At 41.4% G+C, this 21261-nt stretch overlaps 1 protein-coding gene across 2 annotated transcripts in view; it reads left to right on the forward strand.

The window, feature by feature from the left end:
- LOC122559311 (sodium-coupled neutral amino acid transporter 4-like) overlaps window positions 1-21261 on the forward strand; it is a 70462-nt gene that overhangs the window by 15951 nt on the left and 33250 nt on the right. For both annotated transcript variants that reach the window (XM_043708671.1, XM_043708670.1), the window contains exons 2-7: window positions 1519-1628; window positions 7880-8115; window positions 12768-12861; window positions 13309-13424; window positions 17944-18017; window positions 18308-18400. In XM_043708671.1, coding sequence (XP_043564606.1) covers window positions 8000-8115; window positions 12768-12861; window positions 13309-13424; window positions 17944-18017; window positions 18308-18400 — 493 coding nt within the window. In that variant the 5' untranslated portion in view covers window positions 1519-1628; window positions 7880-7999. The remainder of the gene's footprint in view (window positions 1-1518; window positions 1629-7879; window positions 8116-12767; window positions 12862-13308; window positions 13425-17943; window positions 18018-18307; window positions 18401-21261) is intronic.

Raw genomic sequence — 21261 nt, forward strand, 5'->3', positions numbered from 1 at the left:
AGTTCTGGTCACCCTATTATAGGAAAGATGTGGATGCTTTGAAGAGAGTTCAGAGGAGGTTTACCAGGATGCTGCCTGGACTGGAGGGCTTATCTTATGAAGAGAGGTTGACTGATCTCGGACTTTTTTCATTGGAGAAAAGGAGGAGGAGAGGGGACCTAATTGAGGTATACAAGATAATGAGAGGCATACAAGATAATAGAGTGGATAGCCAGAGACTATTTCCCAGGGCAGAAATGACTAACATGAGGAGTCATAGTTTTAAGCTGGTTGGAGGAAAGTATAGAGGGGATGTCAGAGGCGGGTTCTTTACACAGAGTTGTGTGAGCATGGAATGTGTTGCCAGCAGCAGTTGTGGAAGCAAGGTCATTGGGGACATTTAAGAGACTGGAAAGTATAGAGGGGATGTCAGAGGCGGGTTCTTTACACACAGAGTTGTGTGAGCATGGAATGTGTTGCCAGCAGCAGTTGTGGAAGCAAGGTCATTGGGGACATTTAAGAGACTACTGGACATGCATATGGTCACAGAAATTTGAGGGTGCATACATGAGGATCAGTGGTCGGCACAACATCGTGGGCTGAAGGGCGTGTTCTATGCTGTACTGTTCTATGTTCTATGTTACCTGGGCATTACTTGGTTGATATCCCCAGCCTGCTATCAGATTTGGTATTGAAGTGGACGATACACCAACTTTGACAGTCAGTGCCACACGGCTTGTTTAACACTTCAGCTGATTCTGAGAGGTGTACTAGAGAGCAACTAATGTCTGTCAAATCGTAACTTGGCAAGAGTCAGAACTTTCCAAACAAGAGTGGGCAAAAAGGAAATAAAATAATTGCATTTAGTTAGTGTCTTTCACAATCTCAGGACATCCCAAAGTTCTCATTGGCAAAATAATCACTTTTAAAGTGTAGCTCTGTTGTAAAGTAGGAAAACACTGCTGCCAATTTACACACATTTGGGCTTCATAAACAGTCATGTGACAAATTGGCAATTAAAGAGTTCTGGTGCTGTTTGTTAAGAGATAACTGTTGCCTAGGATACCGGAAAGCTAGTATTCTACTGGAAAATAAACTCTGATTAAACATTCAGGTCCTGGAGTAGGGTTCAAACCCTAACATTCTGGAAGAGGTAAGGGTTACCCAGACTGATTTCTTAAGCAAAAGACCTTTATTGAAAGTCAATTTCTGATTAAATTATCCTGCAAAAAGTAATTGCACACTTTAAAAAGGGAAACTTGACTAAAAATGTGAACGGTCTTTCCCTCTGTCCACAGATATTGCCAAGCCTGTTGACTATTTCCAGTATTTTATGTTTTTATATCTTTTTCAGAATTACAATTGAAATAATTAAATTAAATCAACTTTAAATGAAGAGGAATGGACCATGAATTTTAAGCACCTTTGTCAGGAATATTTGCGTTTACAAAATTGCTTTTAAAATATATGTTTTGAAGTATATGATTAATGTATATTTTAAAATCAACATTGTTTAATTCGTCTTTTTTTTATTTCCAGGTAGTCAAAAGAGGTTGAGTTCAGAATTATGAAGGTTTGATTTTAAGCAGAAAGGTTAAAGAATCTGCATCTCGTTGCTTGAATTATTTGAAGGGACTTGGTTATTTTTGGTAAGTTAGCCTGAGATGTCTTTAAAATATTTTATAATGCACATGTTATTACTTTGCAACTATTGCAGTATTTTTATGCAAATTCAGCATTGAGCAATTTCAGTTTAATGCCTCCAAATCAAATGATTGCATTTTATGATCATTTTATACATGAAAAGCTTCACTATATTGAATCATTGTGTATTTATGTATACCTTTGGATGAAGCAGCTTCTCATAATCAAACAAAATTTCTACTTCGTGCTTTAGTTTCAGGCCAACAAATAATTTATTCCCACCTAGAACAGCAAAAACCCATGCTCCGTTGAGTTTACTGGAAGAAATAGTTTAATTGGGAAGCTGGAAATTGTGATTAACCACAATTGGAACAAAATAATTGTTTCTCCTTTTTATTCCCTTCTGTCTGCTAATGAAAATCCTCACAACTTACATAACACTTCCTTTGCTGGACATTTCTAAAGTATACTTTAACAAAGCAATTTGTACCTTTGCATCGGAACTTCATTAATGCAATCAGAGGAATGCCAAGTTAACTGGGATTATGTCATCAGAAAATACTTTGTTTCAGCAGGAATGTTGTGCCAACATCTCCAATACCTTTTTTACATTCCCATCAGGCTATATTGCACTCAAGCCCTTGGTAACAGTACGCAGTCATCAGTGCACCAGCATTATCCTAAAAGACCTATTATTCCTAGACAGGCCAATGGTTTCTGTTTCCAATCTTTGTCATCCTTGGCTTTTTGAGGATGAATAAACCATTGAAATATTCTTCCCTGGGGGTCACTACAAATGCATTGGCATCTTAATCACACTTTGAAACTGTTCCGTGTAAGTTTTGCTCATATAAAATGAGTTCTAAACTAAGCAAGGGATTTGTTCACCAATTGGTATATCCAAGTTGAGGCATGAAACTATTTTCTCAGATAGATATCTATTTGATTTTAAATTTTGGCACTTGCTACTTGTTTGCATTGACTGTATCAGTGCCTCAGGCACACCGCAATGAAAGTAAAGGATATGCAATTGTAATAACACAGACTTGTTCTCCGTTAAACCAAGAAAGAATTTTGCTTTCAATAATTTCATTGAAAAAGCTAAGACTGTGCCATTATTTACCAGGGACTTCTCCTGTGATGCTTCAAGAAAGTTGGATTTATATTGTCAGTCTAATGAAAGAATGAGGTAGTTTAACTATGATTCTGTGTGTGACATTGGGTAAGACATCCCCCAGGTTGGGAATTAAAGGTCAGGACTCCTCTGGGTCCTGAACCTACTCTTGGGGAAAATAGCTGCTCATTATGATGCTCCCGGAAGTGTCCCTTAAATGACATGGAGGAAGATTCCTGCACCCATATGGGTCTCCATGGTTTACCTACAGCATTGCCCATTCCCACTGGTCTGCCACTCAATGCCACTTCCTGATTTGTAACCCCACCTCCAGAAGATTGAGCGTTTCCTGAAGTTTGTCTAGTTTGCCTCCTTTAATAGGCCTCCATTGAGTCTTCAAGAGCTGTCCTCTACCCATTGAATGGAGGTAGGGTTTAGAGGGGGAGCCAGAGAATTGACAAGCCAGGCAGCAGGGGTATTTTTAGCTACCATCTGCCACTGTCCACAACAATTTCTGTCTCAGATATATTTTCAGATGATGATAATATCAAACGCTGATGCCAGCAGGATATTTTTCATACCAGTCATGCTTTTCTCATTCTCATTTATTTAAATTCTCTATTCAGCACAGCATAATTACATGAATAAGTTCAAGGCAGACGATTTTTATTTAAGAATTAACCAGCGGGTACTGCACACTGATTCACATTAGAAAAGTTTCACTTTTCATATAGGATGTGCTGGTTAGCAACCAATAATGTGGTATACTTCTAACTCGATCAAACCTTGGCAGAATTCAGATGGGACACTGGTTTTAATACGACGAGGACTCTGTTTGACACTCTGATAAGAATGGGTTAGAGCAGACCATGGCACAGACTCTCCACAGCCAGATTGGGGGGAGGGGGTGTTGGTGGTGAAGGGACACCACGTTCTGAGATGCCAAGCCTGCCCCCTTTGCTTGAAACAGGATAGCCGGAATTGAAAAGCTCAGAGAGATTGGTGCAAGGTGTAGAGAGTCTAAAGGACAGGGATTCACCATCACCGAGCAAGGTGTAGCAGCAAAAATACAGAGCTAGATTGAATGCAGTCGGTGCAGAAACCACAGAGACTGTGCCCGCTTAATCACAGAATAGCACCCACATCATCCCCTCTGCCAGAGGTAAGAACAGCCCTTCTCCCCCTCTCACCATCCCACTGAGTCAGTCCCCACTAACCTCAGACCGACATAGGATTCACAGGCTTGCAATTTAGACTCGTGAATGTTTTTGAATCTCTGATATCTCAAAATGTATAGACAATAAAAGATTTCTGAACTGCGGTCACTGCTGCAATGCAAGAAATGCGACAGTCAACTTGTGCATATTCTGACTGCACAATGTGATAATAGCCAGATGATTGATCTTTAATGATATCCATTGAGGAATCACTATCGGCCTGGGCACCAGGGAGAACTGGCCTTATCTTTGCAATAATGCCATACTTTACTGGGTAGGGCACACAGGGTCTTGATTTAATTTGCTCATTTGCCCACACTCATCCAAAACACTGCACGCTGTGTCAATGCAGTGCTGAGAGGGTGCTGTACTACCAAAGATTTGCATTTTTATAGCACCTTTCATAACAGCAGCAAATCCCAACCAGTTTTAAATCTAATAAAGGCCTCTTGACTTGTTGCCATTATTAGAATTAAGGAAATACAAATGATGATTTGTACACAGCAAGCTCCTACAAACAGCAATCATAAAATGACCAGATAAGCAACCTCTCAATAAGAGATTAAGGATATTGGGGATAATGCCTCTATTTGCTTCAAAATCAAGCATGAGGCCTTAAAGTCCCATCTGTGAGGGCAGACAGAGCTAAAGTTTAATGGCTCTTCTGAAAAATAGGATCACTGACAGTGCAGCATAGCCTTTGCACAGTCTGGATTGTGTTCAATTCAATTGAATTGAATCCATACCCTTCTAATCCATGGGCAAGAGTTGAGCCAAAACTGTAACAGTGCATGAGAGGGTACCAAACAAATTGTAATTGCAAAAGCAAAAATATAATTTTGTCTTGTCTTCGATGTCTCGTCGAACAAGGTTTGTCTCAGCATTGTCCATGTGTTGGTACTGAGCATCCACAATATGTGGAACATCGAGTTACACCACTACTTCTGCTTGTTTGAGTAATTTCCTAACCTAGAGCATGGAACCAGATATTGTTTCTCCTTAAAATGCAGCACTGTCTTGCTCCCGATGTACTGATGCGTGTGCCTTTTTCCCAGTTCAACCCAGGCTCCAGCTAGGCACTGCACCTGACCCATAACCCCCTCGAAATCTACCTTTAGCAGTGTTTTCTATAGTATCAAATTCACTTTGTCACTTTAATAAATAGTGCAGCCTGATTATCAATGAGGTTTCTATTTAATCATCTCCCATTATTGCACAATTCCTAAAACAACTATTAGAGTGACTTCAGTCAGTTACAAAGTTTGATAATACTGGTTGTAAAGGGTAAATATTTGGGGAGTGCTTAGTTATTGGCATGATCAATGTGTTGTATTGAGCAATCATGCTGTGTGTTCTGAAAACCCAGAACATTGAATTGGGACAGAGTGAAATTAGTAGATCCAATAGCTCGCCTATGGTGCAGAGAAATGCCAGTAACACTGATTCAGTCCCATAATGGCGAGTTCATGGAGATCTCCCTCTTTTCCTTACTCCACATTTGATCAGAGTGGTGCTTTTTAAACTCTGAAGCAATTGAATATCTCTCTAATGGATTGTGGATTATGGCTAATTTCTGACTACCTCAATGAGTGCTGCAGACAAAATAATTTCAGCTAAAAGCAAATTGTCTGTCTGATGTTTCAAGCTCTTCCGGTGCAATGATAATGTCCCTATCTCTGGAGATCTGGGTTCAAGTACCAAAGTTGTGTCATAATTTGTCTGAACAAGTTGATTAGAGTATCTATCTTATGGTCGAGGCCAAAACATTGAATGTCTTCAAGAAGAAGTTGGATATAGTTTTTAAGGCTAAAGGAATCAAAGGGCATGGGGTGAAAGTAAGAACATGGTATTGATTTGAATGATCACACATATCATATTGAATGGCGGAGCAGACTCGAAGGGCTGAATGACCAACTGCTGCACCTATTTCCTATGTTTCTATATACTCAAGTAACAGCCCAACCAACAACTTGCAGTCCCTATAGCTGACCATGATTGATACACAATTAACATAATTGGTCATTTGTTGCCTAGGCCGCTGGACAGGAAAACAAAATAATACACCTGTTATTGAGTCATAACGATATACAGCATGGAGACAGACCCTTCAATCCAACTCATCCATGCCAATTAGATACCCTAAATTAATCTAGTCCCATTTACCAGCACTTGGCCCATATCCCACTAAACCCTTCCTACTCATATACCCATCCAGATGCCTTTTAAATGCTGTAATTGTACCAACCTCCACCACTTCCTCTGGCAGCTCATTCCATACAGCACCCTCTGTGTGAAAAGGTTGCCCCTTCGGTCCCTTTTGTAGCTCTCCCATCTCACCTTAAACCTATGCCCCCTAGTTCTAGACTCCCCCATCCCAAGGAAACAGCCTTGTCTATTTACTCTATTCATGCCCCTCATGATTTTATAAACTTCTATAAGGTCACCTCTCAGGTTCCTATGCTCCTGGAAAACAGGCCCAAATTCTTCAGCTTCTCCCAACAGCTCAAACCCTCCAACCCTGGCAATATTCTTTTAGATCTTTTCTGAACCCTTTCAAGTTTCATAATATTCTTCCTATACGAGGGAGACCAGAATTGCACACAGTATTCCAAAAGTGGCCTAACCAATGTCATGGACAACCGTGACACGATCTCCCAAACTCCTATATTCAATGTTCTGACCAATGAAGGAAAGCATACCAAATGCTGCCTTCACTATCCTATCTACCTGAGACTCCACTTTCAAGGAGCTATGAACCTGCACTCTTTGTTCAGCAACACTCCCTAGGACCTTACCATTTAAGTGTAAAAGTGCTGCCCCAATTCGCCTTCCCAAAATGTAGCATCTCATATTTATCTAAATAAAACTCCATGTATTTAGTCCTCAACTACTTATTTTGAGCACCTCCAAGCTTATTTGTATGATTATTTGTTGGCAGTGCAATTTAGTTTTAATCTATTTTTCTAATCAACATATTCAGAGAGATGTTATTACAGACTTCTGGAATGAATGGGACTTGAACCCAAGTCTCTTGGTCCAGGGGTAGAGACACTACCACTGTCACAAGCGAACCCTGCAATGTATTTTTACTACATTTCACTGAACCAGCATAGATGAAGGCCATTCACTTCATTGTGCTTATGCCAGCTCTTGGGGACAGCAATTGAACTATAATCGTACTGCCCCACAAACTTTTCCCTTCCAAATATATATTGAATTCCTTTTGAAAACCCTATTTGAGTCTACTTCCACCATCATCTCAAAGTGTTTTTCAAATTCAACTAATCCACGTTACTGAATTCAACACTAAGTTCTACCATTTGACTCCTCTTGCAGTTCAGATGAAGTTAACTGCTTTAATAGTGATCTCTTATCCCTCGTTTTAATATTTCTTTTGTTCAAATTCTTATCCAGTTTCCATTAAGCATTATACTATGTGCTAAATTGCCCGTAGTGTTCAGGGATGTGTAGGTTAGGTGCATTAGTCAGGGGTAAATGTTGAGTAATAGGGTAGGGGAATGGGTTTGGTTGGAATACTGTTTGGAGGGTCGGTGTGGACTTGTTGGGCCAAAGGGCCTGTTTCCACACTGTAGGGATTCTAAGGAGTCCATGTTCAAATGATATATTATGATGGAGAGAAAGGACAAGCACTTGGAGACATATGTTCTGTTTGTTTGTGGGCTTATGGATTGTGCAAATATTTCCACATTATCTTTATGGTACTCTCACTGTATTCTGTTTGCAGCCTGCTTGGTTACATAGTGAAACTCTGATTGTCAATGGCAAGACTAGTTACCCTGGCAAGTGTATGACAACCCTCCCTTCGATATTTTAAAGAAGGGTAACTGTTTGGAATAGGTATGCTAGTTGTTACACAGAGAATATTAAACTAACGTCATTTGTTTTCCTTACTTTTATTCAACAGAACGCTGTGTCCAAGAAGTAAATATTGAAGTTGAAAAGGTATCGAGCCTCCTGAAAGATTTAAAGGACCACTGTATTTGGTTTTTTTTCCTTTTGGACTGGTCTTATTTTGACAAGAAGTATGGATCGCATGGAGCTTAAGAGAGTTAATACGGAGGCTGATGACAGTAACAGTGAATGTGGTATGGATGATGACTGTACGAAACTGACAAATTCAGAGAAGGCTACCATCAGCAGGTAAGCATGAGAAAACCAACTCTGGCAGATGATCAAAAGTCAATATTTTATAAAAGTATTAATCTCAATAGCTGAATGTGGTTTAATGTGAGTTTGGGTTCTGTATTTTAATATTTCACCTGGGACTTAAACAAATTAATGTCTCCATGGGAGGGTGGTTAAGGTATATAATGTAACAAGAAGCAAGCAGGATGACTCGGTGGCTAGCACTGCTGCCTCACAGCACCAGGGGCCTGGGTTTGATTCCAGCCTCAAGCAACTGTCTGTGTGGAGCTTGCATATTCTCCCAGTGTCCATGTGGATTTCCTCCGGGTGCTCCAGTTTCCTCCCACAGTCCAAAGATGTGCAGGTTAGGGTGAATTGGCCATATCAAATTGCCCATAGTGTTCAGGGATGTCTAGGTTAGGTGCATTAGTCAGCGGAAATGTCAAGTAATAGGCTAGGGGAATGGGTCTGGGTGGGTTACTCTTTGAAGGGTCATTGTGGATTTGTTGGACCAAACAGCCTGTTTTCACACTGTAGGGATTCAATTCTATTCTGAGTCATTTTAGTTAACATGAGCTGTCTCAAACAAAGAGCACTATTTACTTGTTATGCTCGTATTTTTGACATATTGACAGCTCTGAAACGATACAAAAAGTTGGACAAAACATGTAAGTAGCTGGAACAGTGCCAAATATAATTTAATATGTAAAATAACTACTTCATGGGTGCTGCTAAACTAGTTAAAGATGAAGTTGAAAGAGGTTTTCAGAGGAGATCTACCATCTGAATGGAGTGTAGTCCAAACTAGTTAAATGAACACTTACAGCTGATCATGGGATTAAACTTCTAATAAAGTGATGAATATGTGAAAGATTTGCGTGTTAATCTGGCAGTTAATAAGGTAATTGGTTAACTGATGAGGAAATGGCCAGGTAGTTGTAAAGGAGGGATTTAGGGGCTGTTGTGGCACAGCGGTAGTGTCCCTATCTCTGAGCTGGGAGGCCTGAGTTCAGGTGCCATCTGCTCCAGCAGTATCTAATAACATCACTGAATGGGTTGATTAGAAAATATCTTTAGAGGGAGAACAGATTGGAATGGTGTGTGGAAAGAACTGTAAGACTGAGTAGTAAATAAACTCTATCCACAAAGCATAGTGTCTCAGTTTCTATCTCAACAATTGCTTGGAGCAGAATTAAAATCTGGGTAGATTCGGAATCAAAGGATGAATAATTTTAGATACAATGATGAGGAGAAGGTAGCATCTTAATGATCGAATGAACCAAATGGCAATCCTCATCCACAGTTACCATGAGTGGATGATTCCTTTAAAGAGACAAAAGGTTAGTTTTGCCATCAGTTGAGGGTTTTTTTTTAAACTCACTCATGGGATGTAGGATGTTAGGGAAGTGATTGCTGGGCATCTTGTTGAGATATTTGTATCATCAATAGTCACAGGTGAGGTGCCGGAAGACTGGAGGATGGCCAGTGGGGTGCCACTGTTTAAGAAGGGTGGTAAGAACAAGCCAGGGAACTATAGGCCCGTGAGCCTGACCTCAGTGGTGGGCAAGTTGTTGGATGGGATCGTGAGGGACAGGATGTACATGGAATTTGGAAAGGCAAGGACTAATTAGGGATAGTCAACATGGTTTGTGTGTGTGAAATCATGTCTCACAAACTTGATTGAGTCTTTTTGAAGAAGTAACAAAAAGAATTGATGAGGGCAGAGCGGTAGATGTGATCTATATGGACTTCAGTAAGGTGTTTGACAAGGTTCCCTATGGGAAACTGGTTAGCAAGGTTAGAGCTCATGGAATACAGGGAGAACTAGCCATTTGGATACAGAACTGGCTCAAAGGTAGACGACAGAGGGAAGTCATGGAGGGAGGGAAGTCATGGAGGGCTGTGACCAGTAGAGTGCAACAAGGATCGGTACTGGGTCCTCTACCTTATGTCATTTAAATTAATGATTTGGGTGCGAGCATAAGAGGTAAAGTTAGTAAGTTTGCAGATGACACCAAAATTGGAGGTGTAAGACCATAAGACATAGGAGCGGCAGTAAGGCCATTCGGCCCATCGAGTCCACTCCGCCATTCAATCATGGCTGATGGGCATTTCAACTCCACTTACCCGCATTCTCCCCGTAGCCCTTAATTCCTTGTAGTGTAGTGTAGAAGTGTAGTGGACAGCAAAGGGGGTTACCTCAGATTACAACAGGATCTTGACCAGATGGGCCAATGGGCTGACAGGTGGCAGATGTAGTTTTATTCAGATAAATGCGAGATGCAGCATTTTGGGAAAGCAAATCTTAGCAGGACTTATACACTTAATGGTAAGGTCCCAGAGAGTCGCAGGTAGATAGGATAGTGAAGAAGGCATTTCGTATGCTTTCCTTTTATTGGTCAGAGTATTGAGTACAGGAGTTAGGAGGTCATGTTGCGGCTGTACAGGACATTGGTTAGGCCACTGTTGGAATATTGCATGCAATTCTGGTCTCCTTCCTATCGGAAAGATGTTGTGAAACTTGAAAGTGTTCAGAAAAGATTTACAAGGATGTTGCCAGAGTTGTAGGATTTGAGCAATAAGGAGAGGCTGAACAGGCTGGGGCTGTTTTCCCTGGAGCATCGGAGGCTGAGGGGTGACCTTATAGAGGTTTACAAAATTATGAGGGGCATGGATAGATAAATAGATAAAGTCTTTTCCCTGGGGTCGGGGAGTCCAGAACTAGAGGGCATAGGTTTAGGGTCATGATTTGGAGATGCTGATGTTGGACTGGGGTGTACAAAGTGGATGAGCAGAGGCTGATAGCTAAGTTCGGTACCCATAGGGAGGGCCTCAACTGGGACCTTGGGTTCATGTCACATTATAGGTGACCACCATTGCACTATACACACACACACACACACACACACACAGATACTCCTACACACACACACACTCGCGCGCACACACACAGACACTCCTATACACACATACACACAGATGTTTTCTCAAGGTATTAGCAGAGGTATTTTGTGGGGTGAATTTGTACTTGCAGGGTTACATTGTACTTTGCTCAAAAACTGCATGCATTCATGTAGAACTTTGAGCTCAAAAACTGCATGAATTTATGTAAAACTCTGTTATCTCACTTTTTAGATTAGAATCAATCTAAACATTATGGCATAGACAGAGAACACAGGGGGCCAACACCTTCAACATATTGTCTAGCTATCACCATTGTTAACAGCTAACCCGAGAATGCAACTTTTAAAAAAAAAAGATTTTGTGTGAGTTACACATGAAAGAAGTGAAACTATCATGGTATTCAAACAGATGAAAGACTTAACAGGCAATTAATTTTTCAATGTATAATTTCAGTTACATCACACTGTAAATTTTTGCTATATATTCTGTGTTCGGGTTGAGCCCTCCACTATCACCTGATGAAGGAGCGTCGCTCCGAAAGCTAGTGTGCTTCCAATTAAACCTGTTGGACTATAACCTAGTGTTGTGTGATTTTTAACTAGGTTTAGGGTGAGAGGTGGAAGATATAAAAGAGACCTAAAGGGCAACTTTTTCACAGAGGGTGGTACATGTATAGAATGAGCTGCCAGAGAAAGTGGTGGAGGATGGTACAATTGCAACATTTAAAAGGCATTTGGATGGGTATATGAATAGGAAAGGTTTGGAGGGATATGGGCTGGGTGCTGACAGGCGGGACTAGATTGGTTTGGGATATCCATTGGTTGGCATGGATGGGTTGGACAGAAGGGTCTGTTTCCATGCTCTATATCTCTGACTCTATGAGTGAGCATCACAGGGTCAGCATGTATTATCCACCCTATCTGAGCTTGGGAAGGTGGTGGTGAGCTGTCTTCTTGAACCACAGTCCCTGTGCTATAGGTAGACCCACAATGCTGATGGGGAACTCCAGAAGATTGACCCAGTGACAGTGAAGGGTCAGCAATATAAGTCCCTAAGTCAGGATGGTGAGTGGCTTGGAGGGGAATTTGCAGATGGTGGTGTTCTTATCTACCATCTTTGTCCTTCTGAATGGAAGTGGTCTTGCGTCTGCAAGATGCTGTCTCAGGATCTTTGCTGAATTCCTGCAGTGTATCTTATAGACAGCAGCAGTAGCACTGTGTACTGAGCTTCGGTGGTGGAGGGAGTGAATACTTGTGATAATCAAACGGGCTGCTTTGTTCTGGATGGTGTCAATCTTCTTATGTGTTGTTGAACCAGGAAAGTGTGCAGTATTCCATCATACCCCTGGCTTGGGCCTTTTAGATGGTGGACAGACTTTGTGGGGGGGGGGGGGGGGGGGTCAGGAGGTGAGTTACTTGCCGCAGTATTCCGCACCTCTGACCTCTTGTAGCCATTGTATTTATATGGTAAATCCAGTTGAATTTCTGGTCAATGGTAACACCCAGGATGTTGATAGCGATTTCATAGAATCCCGACAGTATGGAAACAGGTCCTTTGGCCCAACAAGTCCACACCGACCCTTCGAAGAGTAACCCACCCAGACCCATTCTCCTACCCTATTACTGTACGTTTCCCCTGACTAATACACTTAACCTACACGTCCCTGAACACCATGGGCAATTTAGCACGACCAAGCCATCAAACCCACACATCTTAAGAGTTTGATCGTTTACCTGAAACTTGGCTTTGCTTCCCTTCAACAGTCAATTCCATGATGAAGAAGATATCGAAACTCAAAGGTTTCTGACAAACGAATTTTCAGGGAAAATAAAATTTGAAGAATATAAGGAAGAATATGTGAGTCATGTTATCAGTCTATTGCTTTTCATTTTCTCAGGCATTTTTTTTTTATTTAAAAGGTTCCTAATTTTATTCCTGATGTAAAATTAACAGTAAATACAGGAAAATCAATATTAAATGCTACTACACAGAAAACTAACAGTGAATGTTGCAATACCGTAAAATTAAGAAGTTACAAATCAGAAAATTAACGGATATGTTATATTAAAGTAATATTAACTGCCATGTTACAATACAGTAATATTAACTGTAATGTTACAAGACATAAAATAACATTAAGCAATATAATACAGAAAATTAACTGTAAGTGTTACAATATAGTAACATTAGCATTAAATATTAACGTAAAGCAAAATCATCAACATTGAATGGTACCAGACAGAAAATTGATAGTAAAGACTCTTGTTTAGATTTGTACTGACTTGCATCTTTGATCATGTGCAGCACCCTGGAATGACATCATTTGGTATGTCAGCTTTTAACCTCAGCAATGCTATCATGGGGAGCGGCATTCTCGGTCTCTCCTACGCTTTGGCCAATACTGGGATTATCCTGTTTGTGTGAGTATTCCAAAGCTGATTTATCTCGTAAGATGGGATGGAATTTAGATTTTACAAAATTATAACAGACTGGTAAGAAAATAGGCAGCACTAACACATGTGTCCAAAAAGAGAGAAAAAAAGTGATTAGCCTTTGCATCATCTCTCTCTCTCTCTCTTTCTCTCTCTCTCTCTCTCTCTCAGCTTCAGTCTATCCCAAAACCCCTGACAGCCAGTGAAATGTAATTTCCGCTGTTTTGTTTAAAATGTTAGAGAAACTCAGCAAGTCAGGCAAAATCTGTGGAGAGAGAAGCAGAGTTTGGATTTCAATGATCCTTCTTCAGAACTGGGCTCTCAATGTTAACTCTGCTTTCTCTCTTCGAAGATGCAGCCAGACCAGATGAGTTCCTCCAGCAAATTCAGTTTCAAATTTCCAGGATCTGCAGGTCTTTGAAGTACATTTTAAGGTTGCATCAGGTTGAATAAACTGTTGACTGATGTTCAATTTCAGTTCCACCTAGGCCACTCAGCCCCTGACTTCATTACAGTATTACCTTAGTCTGAACATGAATCAAAGAGCTGAAACCCAAGAAGTTAGGAGAGAGTGACCACTCTTGTCACAATGGCAGCTTGTGAATGAAACAAGGAGAGAATACTGGAAACATTCAGCAGGTCTGGCAGGATCTGTGGATAGTGAAACCAAGCTACCTTTTTGAGTCTCTTCTTCAGAAATGTTCGGTCACAGGACTGTACATCAAGGGCAGTCTGTGACACCAGTCCAGGGGCTTGGACATGGTCAGTCAGCCACTCAGAGTGGTTACAGTCAGCATATTTCCCTCGTAAAGGGTGAGGAGCTACAGTCAGGAAGCTAGCCATGCCCCTTGCCTCTTACTGCTCTATAGCTGGCTGCTTTCCTCCTATATAAGAGGTAGACAGGTACTACAGGAGAAGAAAGTGGAAGGCAGAGCTGTTGCTATTGGTGGAGAGATGTCCTGAGTGAGAAGACAGCACAGAGGGCATGCAGCACTAGTGGTATAAAGGTGGTGGTGGGTGAGGGAAGATGTTACAGGCACAGTGGTTAGCACTGCTGCCTCACAGTGCCAAGACCCGGGTTCAATTCCCGCCTCAGGCTGTGTCTGTGTGGAGTTTGCACATTCTCCCTGTGTCTGTGTGGGTTTCCTCCAGGTGCTCTGGTTTCCTCCCACAGTCCAAAAAAAAATGTGCAGATTAAGTGAATTGGCCATGCTAAATTGCCCGTAGTGTTAGGTGAAGGGGTAAATGTAGGGGAATTTATCCAAGTGCACAGTGGGCTTTCGTTAGCTGATGTGGGTGCAATGGATACCAGTCTTTCATTGACTATCCTGGAATGATGTGGGATAAGAGGGATGTTATGGGGGAGTTAGTTGGCAGTTAATGAGGTGAGTTTGGTGAGAAACTGAGAGAAATTTCACTTAGGCCCCACATCAAGAAAACCTCCAACAAACACTACACAGCTCACACTTAATCAAAAAGCAAGAAGATTCAGCTTTCTGTTTCATTTTCAAAATGGCTTTCTTGATAAACATCTCACCGATCCAGGCTTCCACAGTCTTGCTACTGAATTCCACTGCTTTGGTTATTCACTTGGGCTATGCTTACTGTCTATTGTTTGATTGCGATAATGTGCAACATTTTTCTACCAATGCTTGCTCTTGAAGGGTTATCTACCACTTTTGGAGTTGAATATTTTCTGTAAAGTTGGGCTAGGAGTTAGGAGGGCAACAGATATGACGGGGGACCACTTCTCAGTGAAAGCTGGCATTTTCCTATTCCATCACATATTACCAGCAATAGGTATCTCAAACAATTAAGGTTGTTAAGGGAGAGAAAATAAACCTTGTGACTGATGAGTTAAGAATCACTTGACCCCATCCGAGGCACTCTCCTTGATCTGCATTCCATGGTCTATGGAGTAGCCTCCAGATATAACAGGTTGACCTTCCCAGCAATGATGCTTCCCTGTGCCAAGTACCAAACCCAAACCCAATCCCCCTCACAGTCACTGGGACCTGGGTTCCCCCAACCAAGCTCTCCATCCTTCAAGGGCTCTACTATCTCCCTGGTAATGCAGTCTGAGCAATAGTCTGTACAAGCAGTGGCAGTGCCAACTGCTCCAATTCGGCTAGTAGCTCTTGGTGCCAGCCTATCATCTCAACTGGAGGCCTGGACAGTGGTCTGTTAATGTCCCAGTATCCTGCCAGAATGGAATCCATTCCTGCTTTCATTCCCAGAGGCAGGACTGGGGTCACTACGTGCTAAACACATCCAACCCCTTATTTACTTCTGCTTATCCAGATAGAAACTGTACCCAAGAAGCTCACCACATCCCTCCCCCCACCAACCAGGAATAAGCAGCCCATCCACCACCTTCAGTGTTTAACCCCTCCTCCATTGTGCAACAGCCAATGGCAAAGTATTATATACTTTCAAAAAGGAGGTAGATATAGCATTTAGATATAGTATTAAAGAGATCAAAGGATATGGGTTGGGGGTTGTGGGGTGCAGGAAAAGGGTATTGAGATGGATGATCAGCCATGGTCATCATGAATGGCAGAGCAAGCACGCAGGACTGAAACGCATACTCCTCCTCTTTCCAATGTTTCCATCTGCAAGACTCACTGCTGCACCTTAGCAAGGTTCCTTCAACAGCACTCCCTTTTACCACTACCTCGAAGAACAAGGACAGAACAATCATATTAATACTTCCGCTTGTGAGTTACCATGACCTGAAACTATACCACCCATGCCCGCACCTCTTACTGGGTCAGACTTCCACAGCTCCCCTCCTTACAGCAATGTGGATTCACTGTAGACTGCAGCGGTTCAAGAAGATGGCTCACCATCTCCAACGAAAGGGGAATTACGGATGTTCAATTAATCAGCAATCTCCCACATCCCATGAACAAAGAAAAATACAGAAGGATATGAACTCTTTGTTTGCTCTACACTGTCTGACCAACTTTGTTTACAGTCTTTTTGTTTTGTATACTAATTCATGGGATGTGGGTGTTGCTGGTTGGGCCAGCATTAATTGCCTGCTCCTAGTTGCCCTTGAGAAGGTGGTGGTGATCTGCCTCCTTGACCTAGTCCATGTGCTTTAGGTAGACCCCTAATGCCAATAGGGAGAGAGCCCCAGGTTTTTGATCCAGCAACACTGAATATTACTTCTAACATATAAAATTGTCATTTAAAATGTTAGATTTTACTTTAATTTTGGAACAGAATGTTCACTACAAGTAAAGTGATATTTGAAACTTAAAATGAATATTGAATAAGGTGGACTGATTTGTAATGGGATAACATTTATACCTCCTGACTGTAATTGTTTTGAAGAATGATTCAAGGGCACATTGAGGGTACATCTCTACCTTCTGAAAAATGGTTCATAGAATCAAAGGAGGTAGTGGAGGAATGGCACAGTAGACAGTCTAAACTATGTAGGATAGCAACCTTGATGAACAGTAACAGCTGTTAGTTATTTCTGTAAAGAGTCATGATTATATTTCTACATACCAGACCACTCTGTGATCAGTCAAAATCTGAATGCTGGACTTTTTAACTGTATGTAAATTTAATATGGAACATTGCTGTTAGTACATTCACAAAATTGTTAGTGATATTGACTCACCTTTAATTGAGGTATTAAAAGTTGGAAGTCTAATAACACTGGCTTGATTTAAGGTATAAACTTTCAGGGAAATATATAGATCACAAAGGTTTAGTGCAAAATCATTACGTTCTCAACTACAGTTTTTATTCTCTAATTTTTAATATGCCTCCCTCAAAACTTAATCTGGTCTTGTTACATTTCATCTCAAAAGTTTTATTAATAATTAAAAATACTGAAGGAGTCATAAACTAAAATAGTTAATCAAATTGTCCTGTAAAATATTGCTTTCAAAGTATCTTGGTTATACTGTGTTTTCAAAGACTTAGCAAAGAGAATGACTGAAACCTTTTTAATGAAGAATTGTTCAGGAAGTCACACTATCTCCTCTTTCAAATTGCTACAGGTTGTAATATCAAACTAAAGCTTTTGTGTTCATTTCTAACTGAGGTTGATATGATGCTCAGAGCATTCAATACCCACAGTCGTACTAATATTGACAAATCTTGAGCTGTCTCATCAACATCCTTTGGAGAAACAAAAAGAGATCAGTTGCAAGCAATAGTCCACCTACAGACCCCTCCACATCCCACAGCTACTGACTGACTAACTGCTGTGTGTTTCTGGCATTTTCTGTTTTACTTCTGGATTTTCAGCATTTTACACAATTTGTTTGTATCAGTTAGAATTGACCAGGATAGATTCACATGTGACTATTTTAACATTTTGTATTCAAAACTGAAAGGGGTAATAACAGAAACAATAAATGAACTATTGAACTTCCTAGGAGATGTTAAAACTCAATTAGCTTAGTTTGACAACAATGTGACACTGTGCTTGCTGTGCTGTACCCAAAAACAACCATGTTATTCCTCACCTTTCCTTCTCTTACAGGATCTTGTTGGCTACAGTGGCTGTATTGTCATTGTATTCTATTCATCTCTTACTAAAGACTGCAAAGGAAGGAGGTAAGGGCATGATTTTCTTAGAGATTTAGCAGCATGTGTTGAGAGATAAGGATAGAAAATTGCCTCTGCACTGAAGGACAGCTTTTATCAGCCATTTGCTTATAATCTGTAATAGAATTGAATATAAAATACAGAAAGGGTTTAATGAATATCAGGCATGAGTAAAACCTAGCAACTGATCTGTTCGTTTTGCCTACTGTCTCCGATTCCTATCTGACAGCATCACTTGTTCCAAGTATGTATTATAATTTTGTTTAACTAAAATCTTTGGGTTTTGTTTTGGAAAACAGGCTCTTTGGTTTATGAGAAATTAGGAGAACGAGCCTTCGGGTGGCCTGGGAAAATTGCAGCCTTTGGTTCTATTTCGCTGCAAAATATTGGAGGTAATTATTCTGTTTGGCAAAATGTATATTTAAGTCTGTTTGTTTTTGTAATACTTTACAGAGGAATTGACCATTCGAGTTTTGATTATGGCGTGTCTATTCAAAAACCATTTTCATCCTGGGTTTAATCCTGGTGGTGGGGAAGCAGGAGAGCCAGCACAGATTTATGGAGGGAAAATCACAATTGGACAAACTGATTCTATTTTCTCATTTAAAAAACTCCAAGTAGAGAACGGTTTTGAAGATCTATAAGGCATTTGATAAAGTCCCATACATTAGTCTGTTAGAAAGGTTGAAACCCATGAGGTGAGAAAGGGCATCAGCAGCAAAAATAGAAAATTGACGAAGTGATATTAAAAATAAAATTTTCATAGAATCCCTACAGTGTGGAAGCAGGCCATTTGGCCTATCAAATCTACACCAACCCTCCAAAGAGCATCTCACCCAGGCCCAATCCTATCCCTGTAACCCTCTGTTTCCCATGGCTAATCCACCTAGCTTGCACATCCCTGGACACTATGGTCAATTTAACATGGCTAATCCACCCAATCTGTACATCTTGGATTGTAGGAGGAAACCCACAGAGACAGAGGGAGAATGTGAAAACTCCACACAGACAGTTGCCCAAGGGTAGAATCGAACCCGAGATCCTGGTGCCGTGAGGCAGCAGTACTGACCACTGAGCCAACATGTAAATGGCTATTGTTTCAGCTCGAGGGGAACACATTATAGCATTCCTTGGAGTGGTATGTGTGAACTGAAGTCGGGCCCATTGACCCAGAAAATTCTGAGGGGGTGAGAAATTGCTAAGCCAAACTGTTTAGATGACCCACTGTTGTGTTTAAGAAGATTTTAGATCCTCTAATCTTCACCTCTAAATGCCACATCCTCATGCATCCACCAGCTAAGTATCCTGATAGCAGAGAAAGCTAAGAGGAGACATGACAGCGGTGATTACAATCGTAATGAGGATGCAGAGTATATAAAGACAAGCTGTTTCGAATGACCAGAAGGTTGATCATCTAAGGACTTGTGCCCACACCTCCCTCCAAGGCCCCAAAGAAAACTTCCATATCCGCCACAGATTCACCTGCACCTCCACACACATCATCTATTGCATCCTCTGCACCCGATGTGGCCCCCTCTATATTGGGGAGACAGGCCGGCTACTTACGGAGCGTTTCAGAGAACACCTCTGAGACACCCGGACCAACCAACCCAACCACCCTGTAGCTCAACATTTCAATTACTCCTCCCACTCCACCAAGGATATGCAGGTCTTCGGACTCCTCCATCGTCAGACCACAAAACGACGGTTGGAGGAAGAACACCTCATCTTCCGGCTAGGAACCCACATCGGGTGCAGAGGATGCAATAGATGATTATCTTAGCCTGCTGGACAAACTTTCCTCATTCCTGAAGAAGGGCTTATGCCCGAAACGTCGATTCTCCTGTTCCCTGGATGCTGCCTGACCTGCTGCGCTTTTCCAGCAACACATTTTCAGCTCTTCATCTAAGGACACAAGCTACTTTGTTTTTTCATTCACTCAGAATGTGGGTGTCACTGCCTGGGTCAGCATTTATTTCCTGCCCCTACGTGCCCTTGAGAAGGTGGTGGTGAACTGCTTTCTTGAACCACTGCAGGTCACGTGCTTTAGGCTAACCCACCGTGCCATTAGGGAAGGAATTCACCCAGCGACAGTGAAGCAATGGTGGTATATTACCAAGTCAGGATGGTGAGTGGCTTGGAGAAAAACTTGCTAGGGGTGGTGTTCCCATGTATCTGCTGCCCTTGTCCTTCTAGCTGGAACTGGTCATGGTTTGGAAAGTGTTGTTTAAGAATCATTGGTGAATTTCTGCAGGGCATTTTGGAGATAGTACACTACTGCTACTGAATGTTGGTAATAGGAGTGGATGCTTATGGATGTGGTGCCAATCAAGCGGGCTGCTTTGTTCTAGATGGTGTCAGGCTTCTTTAGTGTTGTTAGAGCTGCACCATCAAGGCAAGTGGGAAGTATTCCATCACAGTTGAAACTTTATTGCTGGAACAGCACAGCAGGTCAGGCAGCATCCAGGGAACAGGAGATTCGACGTTTCGGGCACAGGCCCTTCTTCAGGAATTCCATCACACTCCTGACTTGTGCCTCATAGATAGTGGAAAGGGTTTAGGAAGTTAGGTGAGTTACTCACTTTCACTGCAGTATTCCTAGCCTCTGACCTGCTCTTATAGCCACTCCAGTTGAGTTTCTGCTCAATGGTAACCCCATGAAATTTTAGAGTAGGGGATTCAGTGATGGTAACACCATTGAATGTCAATGTTATGGTCACATTGTCTCTCATTGGAGATTGTCATTGCCTGGCATTTGTGTGGTGTGAATGTTAATTGTTGCTTGTCAGCGCAAGCCTGAATATTGTCCAGGTCTTGTTGAATTTGAACGTGGACTGTTTTCATAGCGGAGGGGTTGGGAATGGTGTTGAACATTTGAGCAAAGATCGGCGAACATCCCCTCTTCTGACCTTATGATGGAGGGTCAGTCAAAAGATCAAGACATGACATGATAAGAATATCTTGCGGCCATTTGGATTTGTGGTTCCTAATGTAGTAATAGAAAGAGGTTGCTTAGCAGCCTTCCTGAGGAAATTGCACAAAAACCTTGGAAGAGAGAAAATGTAGGGATATGAGGAAAGAGAAAAGGAATGGGGACACCTTGGAAGAGTTAGCTTAGGTTTGATGTGCTAAATGCCTCCTTCGAAATTGGTCATATAGTTTCCATGTGAAAATAATTAAATGACATTTGGTGTTTGACTGTTCAGATTTGGAGGTGTTGGACTTGGTGGACTTGGTTTAAAAATCACACAAC

Source organism: Chiloscyllium plagiosum, chromosome 19 (genome assembly GCF_004010195.1).
Source record: "Chiloscyllium plagiosum isolate BGI_BamShark_2017 chromosome 19, ASM401019v2, whole genome shotgun sequence".
Classification (NCBI taxonomy): Eukaryota; Metazoa; Chordata; class Chondrichthyes; order Orectolobiformes; family Hemiscylliidae; genus Chiloscyllium; species Chiloscyllium plagiosum.